The sequence below is a fragment of the Rhopalosiphum padi genome, chromosome 1, assembly GCF_020882245.1.
Source record: "Rhopalosiphum padi isolate XX-2018 chromosome 1, ASM2088224v1, whole genome shotgun sequence".
Taxonomy (NCBI): Eukaryota; Metazoa; Arthropoda; class Insecta; order Hemiptera; family Aphididae; genus Rhopalosiphum; species Rhopalosiphum padi.
Window position 1 is genome coordinate 25,067,858 of NC_083597.1, and position 15,558 is coordinate 25,083,415.

At 24.6% G+C, this 15,558-nt stretch overlaps 3 protein-coding genes across 5 annotated transcripts; 2 read left to right on the forward strand and 1 right to left on the reverse strand.

Annotated features, from left to right (window-relative positions):
- Positions 1-1,560: 1,560 nt before the first annotated feature.
- LOC132918590 (pre-piRNA 3'-exonuclease trimmer-like) lies at positions 1,561-12,546 on the reverse strand. 2 transcript variants are annotated; one of them, XM_060979919.1, is made up of 13 exons: positions 12,242-12,546; positions 11,319-11,553; positions 10,966-11,250; positions 10,681-10,900; positions 10,377-10,478; positions 10,197-10,304; positions 9,747-9,846; positions 9,206-9,305; positions 9,037-9,126; positions 8,871-8,953; positions 8,291-8,398; positions 8,175-8,225; positions 1,561-2,438 (listed from the first exon to the last, which is right to left on the reverse strand). In XM_060979919.1, exons 1-12 carry the CDS (start codon positions 12,370-12,372, stop codon positions 8,183-8,185), a joined length of 1,605 nt encoding a protein of 534 aa, XP_060835902.1. In that variant the 5' UTR covers positions 12,373-12,546; the 3' UTR covers positions 1,561-2,438; positions 8,175-8,182. The 2 variants fall into 2 exon arrangements, with proteins under 2 accessions (XP_060835902.1, XP_060835901.1); XM_060979918.1 differs by lacking the exon at positions 1,561-2,438 and adding an exon at positions 5,980-6,220 and having other exon boundaries at positions 12,242-12,545.
- On the forward strand, positions 5,075-6,984 carry LOC132918593 (selenoprotein S-like). 2 transcript variants are annotated; one of them, XM_060979927.1, is made up of 5 exons: positions 5,075-5,341; positions 5,512-5,649; positions 5,711-5,817; positions 5,890-5,989; positions 6,390-6,984. In XM_060979927.1, exons 1-5 carry the CDS (start codon positions 5,272-5,274, stop codon positions 6,473-6,475), a joined length of 501 nt encoding a protein of 166 aa, XP_060835910.1. In that variant the 5' UTR covers positions 5,075-5,271; the 3' UTR covers positions 6,476-6,984. The 2 variants fall into 2 exon arrangements, with proteins under 2 accessions (XP_060835910.1, XP_060835909.1); XM_060979926.1 differs by having other exon boundaries at positions 5,079-5,341; positions 5,491-5,649.
- Positions 12,547-12,680: 134 nt separating the features above from the next.
- Positions 12,681-14,516, forward strand: LOC132918594 (small ribosomal subunit protein eS10-like). Its single transcript, XM_060979928.1, has 5 exons — positions 12,681-12,838; positions 13,027-13,171; positions 13,235-13,348; positions 14,142-14,324; positions 14,397-14,516. Exons 2-5 carry the CDS (start codon positions 13,028-13,030, stop codon positions 14,448-14,450), a joined length of 495 nt encoding a protein of 164 aa, XP_060835911.1. The 5' UTR covers positions 12,681-12,838; position 13,027; the 3' UTR covers positions 14,451-14,516.
- Positions 14,517-15,558: the final 1,042 nt, after the last annotated feature.

Sequence of the window (15,558 nt, forward strand, 5' to 3'; positions counted from 1 at the left end):
TTCAAATTTATCGCGCGCACGACTTTTTAGTTTTTACGGGAACATAATTTTTGATTTTATAAAAAGTAAATAATAAATATTTTAATTTTACGAGTACCTAATATCTGTATTGATATATTAGATTCTGAACGGAGCAACGAATGTATTGATTTTTTTGTGTCTATCATTGTCACCTTTTGAAGAAGTAAAAATACTGGATTTTTAATTTTAAGGGTGGTTTTTAGTAGCAATTTGGATCTAGTTAGTAGTTTGAAGGGATTAATAGTATTGGGTTCCAAGTAACCAAAATTAACCAGAAAAAAATTAAGTAGGTAATAACTAATAACCATCACAACAACATAGAAATATAATATACATATAGAATATAGATACTTTAAATTATTACTATAGATATATAGAAATATATAAACGATAAATAACGATGCTAATTCATTATTTTGGTATAATTCAAAAATATTATTCGCGGAGATTTAAAAACTTCTGCAAGTAATTAAGTAATATGAATATAACTATTTGAAATGATATTTTCTGGTATACGTATACTGCGACCAAATTGTTATTCTTATCTGTGCTATTCAATTATATCATTATATAATTTTTAACTTTTTAAACCGAGAAAATGTAATATCTGAGTATTAGAGTATTTAGTAATATTAGTATATGATATAATCAAATCAAATCCTAACGACAAAACAGTGATTGTTCAGTAGGTAAGAGTGGTAAGAGTGTAGGACGTAGGTACATGTATATATAAGTGAAAAAACTCAATGTACATCTGAAATATAAAGGCTCAATCATCAGCAGAACCAAATGTAACCACTAATACATGAGTCATTTCATTCTCATTTTAATTTTAACTTTTATAAAACTCATTCAAATATTTTATGTTTATAGAAAAGTAAAAAGTAAAAAAAAATTCGAATAGAAATACATATTAAATTAAGTAATATATAAGTATATATGAACCCTTTAGTATCAACATTTTAAAACAAAAAAATAAACGTTAGGACCGTTAGGTTCTATTTTATTTTATTAATTATTTAATTTATATGGCTGTAACGAATTAAGTATAAATTAGAGATTGTAATTTTAGATTAATAATTTTGTTTGATTTTGCAAAAATATAGCTATTAATTTTTAAAATTTAACCTGGGCGCAGTTTACATATCACTTGATATGAACTTGAGCGCAGTTTAAAATTGCCAATATTTTCAAAATATGCAGATTAATTTTAAAATGGTATTTATTTATACCATAAACCAATAAATCAATTTACACTGGTTTACGGTATGATGAGTGATGACATTTACGATTTACTCAAAAGTTATTAAAAATTATATACCTAATATTATGGTATAAATATAAAATATAAATTGTTTTAATAATTAAATAGTAGTAATAGTAGGTAATAATATAATCAGGGCAGTGTTTTAGGAAAAACTTAAATCTACTATATTATATTATAATACTATAATAATAAAATAAATTACTATATATATAACAAAGTATACTTTATTCTTATAATTATAAAGTTATAGGGATGTATCATAGATTGAAAGACTGCTTCCACTCAGAATTGTTTTTTGTATATAATGATAAAGCAATAGATTATTGAATTCAAATTTAACACATCCATTGTTGGGAACTACTATAGACACCTACTGTATATTGTATATACGTTGTACAGCTGTGGTACACACTTGCTCACTTTTTATAAACAATTTCCGTAGTTAGTTTGTTAATTAGTTAATTGAACATTAGCTAAAATAACCACGCCATTAAATATAATCATCGTTCATTCAAGGTTACGTTGCCCCCAAGCCAGTAATCCCTAATCATAAGACAACATTACGTTAGAATTTAGACTATTTAAAGGTTAAAATGCCCTCAATAGTAATAGTTATATCTTATATACTAATATTGAGTAATATACAATAAAAATATCTATAGGTACATGTAAGTATGTAACCTTTCTGTATTCTTTGATTAGGTATGTTAAAATGTTGTTAACATAATTAAATTACATTACAATATTCATAATCATAAGCAATGGCACAATAGTTATTTTAAGTTGAAAATAACTACTAACTAGGAGTCTAGGAACAGTACCTATTTTAAATCACGTTTGAAATCGTAGAATATTATAAAATATGTGTATTATTTTTATTGTTGGTTGCATTGCAATTTGCAACTTACTGCTTAGAGTAATAAAAGTTGAAACTACTTTATTTTACAGGCTATATACACAGTTGGTATATCTAAGGCCACAGAGTACATAAACATAATATACCTATAAATATAATAATATAATATTATAGTTTATAGATTGCTGTCGATGCTTGAACTTGTTCCAACCTTCAAGTCTTCATTATCACGGCAGATGTTCGTCTGTTCGTGTTCTTGGTGTCCAGAAACAACCACCGCAAACTAACACTTAACTGTTAAAAAAAATTGTGCTCACAATAATGTCATTAAATCACGAAAATTAAAAAGCTATGTTCACTTTAATACATCATTAATTACATAAATATAAGTACCTATAACCTACATATTTATATCATATTCATATATGAGTAGGTATATGATTAATATTGACTTTTAAAATAAAATATAATTTATAAACACTCGAAACTCGACTGTAAAACATATGTGTGACACTGTTGGTTGTACGATTGTGTCATACACAAGGCTATAATTGTATTATTGTAGTGTATCTATTGTATTACAGATGGCCAGTGGTTGTAAGTTCTATAATACTCAATAATCGACGACACGCCATATAAATGTTTAATTATTTAACATATTATTACGTTATTACATAACTATCAATTGATTTTTATTGTGCCAAGCCAAGCCTATATTTTGAAACATGCGGCGATTCCCAAATCGAGCCACTCACCGTGGATAGGTACGCGTAGCTTTATGATGGGCCGTTGTTAACAATTATCATTCATTTATTATAATTTATGGTCTAAATTTTCTGTATCTACATTAATAATGGTTGGGAATGTATAGGAAATATTAAATTTAATGAATAAATATTAGACAGTAGACACTGAGCTATATAATATAATGTAGAATTATTTATTGCTAGACCATCCGTGCAACCAGTGGCGTGCCGGATCTCGAATTCCGAGGGCACTGGTGCAAAAAAATTTACAATACAGTATTTTACCATTACATTTTTAATGAAACTGTATTATTAATTTATAATCATATTTTATTTTAATTTAACATATGTGGGTAATAGTGTAAAATAATATTTAATAAACTATTTATTTCACATAATTCAAATTTATTACATAAATATCTATGGCAATGTGTTGCAAAGTAAAAAGCGTACATAGTATATTATATAATGCATATAACACATGTATACTGATACTGAATATGTTTTCAAATTTATTAAATAAAGCAAGTAAATTATTTTTACTTATTTTATTTAAAAAAAATTTTTCCTTGATTTTGTGTTGGCAAAATTGTCAATTATCTTCTCAATATTTAGAGTTTTGGTTCGTTCTTTTTCTATATTTAAAAGTACTATAATAACCAATAGGTACCTACTAGATAAACGTTCTTGTCAACATGAGTTTCTTTTTTTTTACTTTATCTTCAAAATCTTGACTTTAAGCTAATAAAGCCCATATTGGGTCACTACTGTTAAAAATAAATGAACAGTTTGAACAGTTTCAACATTTTTTTTTATTTTACTGTGACACTGCTGTATCCAAAATAACTAGAATTAAATTATTGCTACAGCAGTCAGCAATGGACATACTTGGCTGATAAAATAATATATTAATATGTTTTATCCTTGTTTGTACTCCTGAATGGGCTCCACTCATTACAAAAGCTTCGTCATATCCCTGGCCTCGACATTTTTTAATATCTAAACTCTAAACATTCTAAATTTTTAAACCAAGTTTCATTAAAACGTCTTGGCCTAGTTGGCCCTTGGGTAAGGTTCATATAATCAACCACCGATAGGAATAAATTAAAAATAGTTTCAAACCAAAATCCATTACACCATTTAAAAAACAAAACAAATTTCACCAAGTATTTATTTTATTTTATGGTATTTTGATGATAAATATACATAATATCGGAGCCCCTGGGCCCCTCTAATTTTTCAAAGATTCAGAACCCCGGTACAATACACCGCTTGCACCGGCGGTTTATCCGGCATCAACCAATAAATTTTAAATGAGAAGAGAGTGATGAATGTCCAAGAAAAACATTAAAAAATAACTTAATAAGTTGTAAAATAAACAAAATATTGGTTCTGCCCATAAAAATAGAATGCAAAAAATCGATTGGTATTTTTTTTTTTGACTCATGATAAAATTGTTACTTTTAATGAATAAACATGTAATACAACCATGAATCAAAAATAAATATTAAATGAACTTACAGTTAAAAAGTTAATCTGAAGAAATAGTAGTGGCTAATTTAACTATCGATTAAACCTAATGGTTAGCTTATGGTTAACTGGATTTCAAAAAACAGTTTAACTGAGACATAGTATTAACAGACAGTTAAGTCCTATAAACTGTCAGTTTAAGTCAATTGAAAAACCGGTCCTTAAACATGCATAATTTGTATTAATAATGATAAAAACAGAAAAAATTTTATAATTCAATTAATATTTAATATTAATCAACATTCCAATGGCAGATATAGGATTTTTTTTTTGGTTTCTAAAATTTTTAATATTATTTGTATCATATATTTTAATAATTTGTAAGCAAAATATTTAGATTTTATGCTAGGCCTTAGTGCCTTACAAATATAACTTTTAAGGGAGGCCCTTGAATCCCTCACTGCACCATTTCACATTAACTATTAAGTACGTGATAGTAAATACTAGATTAAAAATCTATGAACTAGATTCTTTACCATGATCGTAATATAAAATAATATGTTCTTTAACTTCTTTATTTCTCTAATGTATATTTTATTCGGTTTATTAATAATACAATTCTGTGCTTTATAGCTTACTTGGTTACACTGTTACTGATGATAATGGTAAATATTTATCAATATTTAATTATCAACATCAACATATCAAATATTAACACGATAATAATTATCTTAAACCGTGGGTGACAAGTCTTGATTAATGATTATATAATCAGGTATCTGTAGTATGTGGTCTTGCTAGAGAGTTGATAGACGTCAAATTTAATTGTAAATAAGGTAGCGAGTTAACATTTGAAAATTTTGTAGAAAGAAATTGCATTAAATTTTAGTTGAAGTAATTAATGCGCAAAAATGGATAATATGGAGGAGGAAATAATTTATGCCGATGAAGAAGAAGTTACGTATTTTCAATCTATTACAGGTGAGATTTTTTTAAATAAAATTTCAAGGTTGTTGAAATAAATTATGAGTAATCATTCATTACTATACATCTACATACTTACAATTTTGAATGGTATATGACTACGGATAATTATTAAATATAAAAAAAAATTTTGTTTTCTCACATAGACTACCTATGGAATATTTTAGGATTTGTTCAAAATAATGGATGGTACTTCCTGGCTTTTATAATATTATTGGCATATTTAGTCCCAAAATTATGGCCTCATTATTTAAAATGGTTAGAACAACGAGCAGTAGCTGCATATGATGCGGACATTAAAAAAAGTATGAACAAATTTGTTTGAAATTAATAAAATTATACTAACCATAAACAATACATAAATAGATCCAGATTTATTTAAACAAAAACAAGAAGAATTACAAAAAGCTCGAGCAAAATTCCAAGAAGAATATGAGAAAAAGGCTAAAATAGCACTTGAAAAACAAAAAGAAGTAAAATTAATTAATTAATAGGTATTGAAAATTTTAGTTCAGTTTTAAATTAAAATGTAATTTGTATGTTAGAAAGAAAAGAAAATATTAGAAGAAAAACGAGCATTATTAAATAATGGAACAGGAGGACAGTCAATTAATAGTTCTGAAAAACCAAAAAAATCAAAACCAGGTAATATTTAGTTTTAAATTGAATTGTTTTATATTAATGAATTGTTAATGATAAAATTATGACAATTTTTTCACATTTCTATCATTGAATAAACAGTCATGTTTAATAGAATTAATTTCATAATTCTACTTTTTAATTGATATTAAAAATATAAAAATCTTATCTTTAGGTATATTTTATATAAATAAATTACTTAATTACTTGTAAGCAAACTACCATGAGCCCATCTCGCTAAAAAAAAAAAAAAAATATTATTCAATTTTAATTTTCATAATAATGAAATATAGGTTACACAGAAACAAATTTATCTACTGTATAAAGTTGATATAAATATAAATTTAAATTGGTCAATGTGCTTAAATTTGTTTAAATAAATTAATAAACATTTTGTTTTGTTTAGATTACAATCCTTTAATGGGATCTGGCAGTGGTTCAAATTATAGACCTCCAAGGAGAAGTGCATGTTCTGGAGGAGGGTGTGGATAAAAATGGAAATATTGAAAAATAAATATGATACTCAAATAATTAACATCTAAATAACATTGATATTTTATATTATTATCTATAGTTATATATTAAAGTTTATCCCTCAGCACATATTATACATACTATAAAAAAAACTTGCAGTAAATTCATGGGCGTAACTAAGATTTAATAGTTACAGGGGTTAGTCCTAGAAAACCAAAGTTAAAAATAATTTGAAGGCTAATTGAGGCTAGTAAAGTAAAACCTTATAGGGGAGCTAAATACAAATACAGGAAGGCTAAGCCCTCTCCTAGTTACGCCGATGAGTAAATTGAATCTGCACTAGAGTATATATTGGGAAATTTCATAATTCATAATTATTATACTAATACTCTGGAAATGTAATATTATTTATGTCACCAAAAATGTTAACATATTTAGTAAAAAACTTATATTTTATATTTTACTATTAATTTTAAAATAAGATATGAAAATTAAATAACAATAAAGGGATTATTAAACATTTTTAATATTATATGTATTTGCTGGAAATTATCGTTTTGTATGAACTCACAAATAACATACTAGTAATAATGTTTTGACGAAACACTAGAGATTGAAACAATTATGAAATATGTCGACAAGAATTTTGCATATAATTCAGTGCATCGTCTACCTTACTTATAATTAATAGAAATTAATTTTAGTATTACGAGTATTGATATAATGATTGATAGACCTTAGCTGAGCATTAACTATAAGTAGGGCTGGGATTTTTATAAACTTTGGATTGATTTCTGAAGCTACATAATGCAGCATTGGTGGTATATTCCATTTTCTTACACCATAGTGGTAAATTGTGTCTGGTTACATTTTAACGGCAACATTGCAGTGTGTGCAGATCTTATTGCTATTTTTATTGGTTATATGTATTTTGTACTTTTGAATGAGAATAAAAATATTGCTCTTTTACAGCCTGAAAAAGGAATGATAAAAGGAGAAGCATAATAGGCCCCCCCCTAATATGCTTCTCCTTTTATCCTTTGCCCCCCACCCACGGCAAAGGGAGGCCATCGTCCCGGGTGTCAAATAGTAAGTATTTCAAAGAGATGTTGTGCTTTTTTTTAGTAGGAAAAAATGGAGCCAATATATTTTTATACCTAAGTTAACAAAATTGTAAATAAACGATTAAAACAGATATCATTGCAAAATCAATAATAGATTATCACTTAAAGTCTAAAATATTTGAATAAATGTCTAGAAAAATGTAGCAGCAAATTATTCAGTCTAAGTGGAACTGTAGATCTTAATCATGGGCTGACAACTATAAGTAACTTAATACAGTATATTTCATTAATTATTTTGTATATCCATTATTTAAGTTACTTAAATTAAGTGAGACAAACCTTAACTAATTAAATATAAATATGAATAAAAAATTATAGCTTATATAATACCATAATATTTTGTTTTTCAATTTCATATTTTTTAAACCCAAGTAAATGAGATAAATATGAAGATGTATATTTTTTTTATTTGTTAAAAAACACATTGTAAATACTAATTTTAATAATTTGCATTTTTATTATTCATTAACCATTCAATAAAATTATATAAAATTTGTTAAGAATTATTAATATTATTAAAATCATTTAAAACACTATGTATATCATAGTTTTATAATATCAAGTATATTAAGACATTAAGAATTCATACTTACATCTTTAATTATTTCCTTAAATATTTTATAATTGTTACACAAGTAGTTATTCTGAAAATAATTTTTTCTTATTAATGTTTGATTATTATTTTACAGTTTTTAAAAGAAATACTAACATAGCTAAACCGAAGCCAATAATTTGTTTGTTTCTTTTTTTCTTTTGGTATTTTGAATAATTTTGTACGCTGTAGTTTGTCTTTAGTTTATAAATGATACGGCTATGCCTATTATAAAAAGTTAAATATAATATTAAATATGTAGTTATAATTAATACAAATAATTTGACAACTTGATAATAGTATAATACTAATTAAAATTTAAAACAAAATTTACGTTTAATGAATAATCTCTATTCAGATTTAAATCAATTTTTTTTTTATAAGAGAAATTATAATTAACTGGATTAATAAAATATTTTTTTTTTTTTAAACAATAACAATATATCATTCATAACATCATACTTAGAAAACTAGTATTCAATGAGGATAATTTAACATGATTGTTGATGGTTCTTGGTATTTGTTTGCATTTTGCATAAGATTCTAAAAACATTAAATTCAAATCTAACAAATCACAGAATATTTATTTCAGATCAGTGCTGGAGGTACTAGTTGGACCCACTGGGCTGGAAAGAGTTAATATACTAGGATAGAACCAAATTTGTACATTAAAAATTTTTAGTTTATGAAAACTTACATGAAAGGGAAGGCAACCAATGCAGTATAGTTTGAAAGTAATTTTAAATCAAAATTACAAATTTGTTTGAGATCATGTTTAAGCTGAAACAATAAAAAAAAAAAACAATAACAATGATAATATTGTATAACATATAACAATATAATATCATTATTATATTATTTACTTTTTTTAAATCCAAAGCTTTATAAAAAGTTCCTTTATTCTGAATAATTAAATAATTTGTCTGATTATGGTGGTCATCAGCTTCCAAATCCTTTATTATAACAGATAAAGGGTCCAAAACATATAATTTTAAATGTAACATATATATTTTATGATAAACAAATACTTACCAAAATATTTGACATTGATCGACTGGTGAATAATTTGTTTTTAGAAAATTCTATTGATTTCAAAAGTTCTGTTAAAGTATATCTTATATTTGTTTCTTCACTTTAAACATTCATTAAAAATTTATTATTTTAATAATAATAATAATATTATTATATTATGTAATAAAACAAATAATATCATTGAATAATAATTATTCACAAAAAATATGATTAGTCATATTGATTTTTTTATGCTATTTTTCTATTTTAGAATTATAATGAGCATATTTTTTTTTTAAATTTCTTATCTGTCAAAGAAAGCTAAAATAAATTTTTTATAATTTAATACCATAAATTTAAACTAATTTCTTATAGTTTATTGCTGACATACAATAAAAAAAAATAAGTCAATATATAATATACATAATACTATAATATATGTATAGTAATATGGCTGAGTACTTAGTATATACAACAGTTATTATTATAAATTAATTTAACTTATCATTTTAAATATAATATATTATATAATTTTTTTTCATATAATAAATCAACTACTTACGTTTTACAAGAAAAGCTTTTAATAATGTGAATCATTTTAATAAAACAATAACCAGTATAATAGGCATCCCACCCAGCATGGTGTAATTTCATGTTTTGAGCTAAAATGTATATAAAAAAAAACAATTTATCATTAAAATGCAATAAAATAATGTGTTATAAACATTAATTAAACATAAATAATTGTTTAGTATTTAAATATTAAGATTTAGAAAAAAATATTCATTAAAAATTATCTCACATATTCTATTTTAACATAAAAATTATTATTTATATTTCTTTATGAAATGATTATTAATAGTTATCTTAAATTAATAGGTTTATACCAAGAACAAGACAAACCATAACATTTTAATTTGAACACTGCAAGATCTTTGTAAAAAAAAAACAATTATTGCTAGTAAAGACATAATATAAATATTGAGCATTTTAAAATTTGTTATATTCTTACGTTCTTCAATACCAGTCAGTTGAATATGCATATTATTTGAATATCTTTTACCCTCTCCATCTTTTAAATATGAATATATTTCTGAGAGAGAACTTCCCATCCACTTATCTAATGAAAAAATAATTCTTATTTAGTTTATAAAAATGACAAGACAATCTTAATTTAATAAACATTACAAACCATTTTTAGATACTATACGTTTCACTTCCTTACATAATAATTTAGTATCATAAATTGGACCAAAATTGTTAGATACAAAATTTTGGAAATCTTTGAAGTTTTCTGAAATATGAATTTACGTATGTATTATATATACATTTTATTATTTTAAATATATTGTGCAATAAGATTTAATTTATTATAGATGGAAAACTTGTAATGGTGCGATTAACAATTTTATATTGTGAAAACATAACTACTTCAGATTTTAAATTTATTTAGCATGATAAAAATTAATGATACTGATACACACTATTATACTAACCAGGTAAGGGTGTGAAAAATTGGTTGGATAAAATTAAAATATCCAAAGCACAGTTATGCCCAATTAATGGTTTTTTCAACTTTGATATTAGTGTTATTAAATACTTGATACCCATCATTTTATTTAATAAATTTAGTTTTAAATTTTCGTAAATTGAACTGTTTAATGTTTCCGAGTTTGTATTACCTTTTATTTTTGTAATATTTAATCCTAAATGACTCTTAAAAAATATATATAATTATAAATATTTTTATATTATTATAAGTTCTTTCATTATAATATTACTTCATCTATAAGTATATATTTTAACTTTTTCAGAAGATAATATTGCATTAGGATAATATATGCAGGTTCATTGCATCCATTTATTTCTAAAAATGTCTGCTCTCCATAGTTGGCTGTATCATACCATTCAGAAACAATTTTTAAAATTTTCATCAATTCTTCTTCAATAGAACGAAATTTTAAATTAGTTTCAAAATATTTATCAAAAAATAATTCATCCAACATTTCTGACTTTATTTTTAATTCTTGTTCATTAGTTAAATATGGTACTCTGCTATGAAACAACTTAAGCAAAAATGTAATTAAATAATTAATGCAAAATATTAATTTAATAAATTTAAAATAAAATTTACCTTATTAAAATCAAAATTATGTTTACATAAAAATTCAACACATGATGTTTGAAAATTTACCACACTATCAGATTTATAAAATGTCTGAGGGTAGGTATAAAATGAGTAAGTACTCATATTAAATGTTCTGTGATCGGCATCATAAACATAAATGGCTATACCTAACTGTATACAGGTTATATCAGATACTTGTTGGCGCAATTTTTTATATCGTTCTTCAGTCGTATCAAATAAACTGTAAATGCATTTATGATATTAGTATAAAGTAGATGAAATTATTTAAAGATAAATTAAAACATAGATATAAGTAACTAGGTAGTGAGAATATTAAATATAACAATATTTTACTTATATACTTACAATGAGTATAATTTTTAATAACCATTGTTGTATTAATTATGAATATATATAAATCAAACAGCACACTGAATAATTTACAAGCTTGGTGATAGGGTAAATGAAAAATATGAAAACAAATTGTTTAATTTACCTATTAAGGTTATGTATACATATTAATCTTTATTCTTAAATGTACAATTTTATTTTTAATAAAACTAGCCAAAATTATAAATTGATTTTTTTTAAAAAATATCAGAAATGTCTGTTATAAATTTATAACTGAGATCATTTTTTTTAAGTTTCAAAGTTAATATTAACATTTAACACCAATACTTATCTTGTATTGAAGTAAGTTTACACTACCTAATATATAGCCTATGAATTTATCCTTTTTAACTTTCTATTGAGCATAAATAAAAAAATTAATATATTTTCCGTTTAATTTATAAACAAGTATAATCTAAATGTCTCACTATAAAATAATAAAATATATTACCAAGGCATTATTTTACCATGTTAAACTTAATAGTTCTTGTTTTTATTTTGAATTAATAACATAATAATTTATTTAGATAATATCTTACCTAAACGGTTTTGATACATTGTCATATAATTTGGAAAATTCCATATCTAAGCTAATAAAAGCAGATTTTTTGATTGCGTCTTCGATGACCGGTAATGTGGAATAAAAATTCTCACAAGTAATCTCACACATTATTAAAATTTAAATATAAAATAAAATTTAAAAAAAAATAATGAACATCGATTTCGATTCTAATTTCTTATTAATATAAGCCATCAGGAAAAACCTATTCCTGTATTCAATATAAAATACTAAAATATAAATAAAACTATTATCTGTTAATTTGAACTATAACAACTTGTTAACTTATTCACAATCATATATATTTTTGATAATAATAACAAGAGCCATGATAAGGTTGACGCAGTAACCATAGATAATAAATATTTATTGTCTATGGACTAACTGGATTGTGGTAACCGTTATCATAATAAGAGCTTATACCACGTTAACTGTTACAAAAAAATTGTTGTCTGTTGACAAAAAATATTTTGAGGTTGGTTAATTGATAACATAGTCTTTTCTTTCTAAATAATTGTGGTACTTACTACCTAGTTCACCCGTTTGTATTTTAGAATTTTCATCCACAAACATCCAAGTAAGTATTTATTTAATTAATTAATTTGCTTATTTTTCAATTGTGTCATACTTTCCATAAAACGTTTCCTGTTTGATAAATTTGTTTTTTGACGTAAATTCAAAAGTTGTATTTATTTTAATGTGTACTTATTGTGTTGCCGTATTATACGTTTATACACAAGTTAGTAAATAATAATATTTTAACAGAATGTTGATGCCAAAAAAGAATCGTAGAGCTATCTATGAATACCTCTTCAAAGAAGGTGTAATGGTTGCTGAAAAAGATTTCCATAAACCTGTACATCCCGATATTGAAGGCATTCCAAATTTGCAAGTTATCAAAGCTATGCAGGTAATTAGCAATTTATCCTGTGTTTATCCAACGTGTATTAATGTAATTTTTAAATTTATTTAGAGTCTCAAATCTAGAGATTATGTCAAAGAACAATTTGCATGGCGTCACTATTATTGGTACTTGACAAACGAGGGAATTCAATACCTTAGGGATTATCTTCATTTACCAACTGAGGTAAATACTTGATTTTATAAATTTATATTTGAATGTTTTATTAAAAAACAGGCAATATAACATTTATTTACAATCTTAAATATTTTTATAGGTATTTAATATTTATTTATAACTTATATCAAATATTAATTATGATTAGAGCTCATAATTTATTCATGCACTTAAAAATTCTATAGTATGTATGCAACTTTGTTCATGTATTTGTTTATAATTGTTTATATCAATCATTTATATTTTAAAAAGTAGGTATTTTTTAAACTTAAATAACAATTTTATTTTAGTTTTAATAAACAAATAGTTTGGTACCTAATTGAATCAAAGTTATTACAATGATTTAAATAAAATTTGTATGCTCTTTATAAAAAATACAATAAAATTCATAATGTGCTGAAATATGTAATCACAAAAAAACAAATTTATATAATCCTTTTGCATTTCACACATCAATTTTCTATGTTACTATGTTTTAAAAGAGAATAATCATTTTTCATACATACCGGCAGTGGCATTGCTAAATTTTCTCCACCTTGTTAGCCAATGTTTCTCAAAGACAATGTACAATAATTTATAACCAATATTCCTAATTTTTAATATAATTATACTTAATTTGGGGACTGCCCAATAGTACAGGTTTTTGGTAGAACTGTAGGAAATGTATGGAAATACAATGGACTACAATCGGTTCCCCGACTGATTATTCTCTTTTGAGACATGGTATAAGTATTTATAAATTGGCATGGTTGATATTTTTTTTTGTGATGTAAAATATATATTAATTAACACTTGTCTTTAGATTGTTCCAGCTACATTGAAGAGACAAGCTAGACAAGACGCAAGAGGACCCAGAACAACACCAGGAGGAAGGCCTGAAGGCGGCAGATCAGGTGAAGACAGAGCAACTTATAGACGGGCTCCAGGTGCACCTGGAACTGACAAGAAAGCTGAAGTGGGTGCTGGTACTGCTGAATTGGACTTTGTAAGTATACATTTTTTTTTTATACAATTTAACAATAATATTAATCATATGTTTTTTTTTCTATAAATTCAGAGAGGACCTGGTGCATTTGGTGGATTTGGCCGTGGTAGAGCTCCACCTCAATAAATGTAATTAATTATATTACTTAAAAATAAAAAATTACAAAATAAAAAAAAGTATAAAATTTACAAATTTGTATTTATTTTTCCATTTTTTTTCTGGTCATTAACCTTAGTAATATATAATAGTAATTGTATATTTACGTTACATCTATTATGAAATTGTTATTTTTTCAATATCTGCCACTTAATAATAACTCTTTAGATTAAGAGCACTTAGCATATTCACCTAAAAAATCAAACCTACATGCCTTCAGGCAAGTTGCTCTATAATTGGTGGAGCATGGGAACTGATAATTGTTGTGAATTTAATTGGTTTTATTTCTACTGCCTGGTAAAATTATTCTAGTTCTAGTAAAAAACAATTTACTATCTAAAAAACTTCATCAAAAGTAAATAATAAGTATAACTACAATTGTTATTTTAATTAAGTATTTATTTTAATATATTGTTATATTCATAAGTACATTATCATAGATTTTTAAACCATTACCTTTGAAAAGAAAAGCAATAACAGACTTTAATTATCTATACTCTGTCCAGTGAGAGAACCTGCTGAATCTGCACAATCCCCCACGTCACCCTGCTATAAAAACTGGTTTGCCTATAGCAGATTGTCACTTGGGAGTGAGCAGAAAACTGATTTTGGTTGGTCTGCAGTGCGTTCTCTACCTAGGTAGAGTAAAGTTATTTTTATTTATTAAAAGAATTGTGATGACTTGAGTAATAAAATCAATTAATATATTTTGTCCAATGTGTAGAAGGAATTAATATATAATTTATCATTATCAGGTGATTTTATAGGTTTAACACCAAAATACGAGTATTCTAAATATTATTAATTAAAAATGTAAAAATTTTGAAAACTAAAATAATGTTCTTATCTTTAACTAAAATAGTAAGTGAATTCATTCTAATATTAAAACTAAGCACTATTAGTCCTACTGAATGAATAATTGAAATGTGTGCTCTTTTTTAAATACTAACAATGTGTTGGAGGGTTAGTGTCCTTTAATGATAATTAAAAGTAGAATTATATTAACTGAATATTGTTTTATTTATCTTAAAATATAGGAAGTAACAAAAAGACCTGACTAATGAAATATCTTTTGTTC

Bases quoted from the DNA above. Each gene is read 5' to 3' on its own strand.
- LOC132918593 (XM_060979926.1), top strand. From the start codon at position 5,272: ATGGATAATATGGAGGAGGAAATAATTTATGCCGATGAAGAAGAAGTT. The intron at 5,342-5,490 runs GTGAGATTTTTT...TTTCTCACATAG, and splicing joins GTATTTTCAATCTATTACAG to ACTACCTATGGAATATTTTA. The intron at 5,990-6,389 runs GTAATATTTAGT...TGTTTTGTTTAG, and splicing joins ACCAAAAAAATCAAAACCAG to ATTACAATCCTTTAATGGGA.
- LOC132918590 (XM_060979919.1), bottom strand. From the start codon at position 12,372: ATGTGTGAGATTACTTGTGAGAATTTTTATTCCACATTACCGGTCATC. The intron at 10,901-10,965 runs GTAATATTATAA...ATATTTTTTAAG, and splicing joins AATATATACTTATAGATGAA to AGTCATTTAGGATTAAATAT. The intron at 8,226-8,290 runs GTTAGTATTTCT...AATTATTTTCAG, and splicing joins ATTGGCTTCGGTTTAGCTAT to AATAACTACTTGTGTAACAA.
- LOC132918594 (XM_060979928.1), top strand. From the start codon at position 13,028: ATGTTGATGCCAAAAAAGAATCGTAGAGCTATCTATGAATACCTCTTC. The intron at 13,349-14,141 runs GTAAATACTTGA...ACTTGTCTTTAG, and splicing joins ATCTTCATTTACCAACTGAG to ATTGTTCCAGCTACATTGAA. The intron at 14,325-14,396 runs GTAAGTATACAT...CTATAAATTCAG, and splicing joins GTACTGCTGAATTGGACTTT to AGAGGACCTGGTGCATTTGG.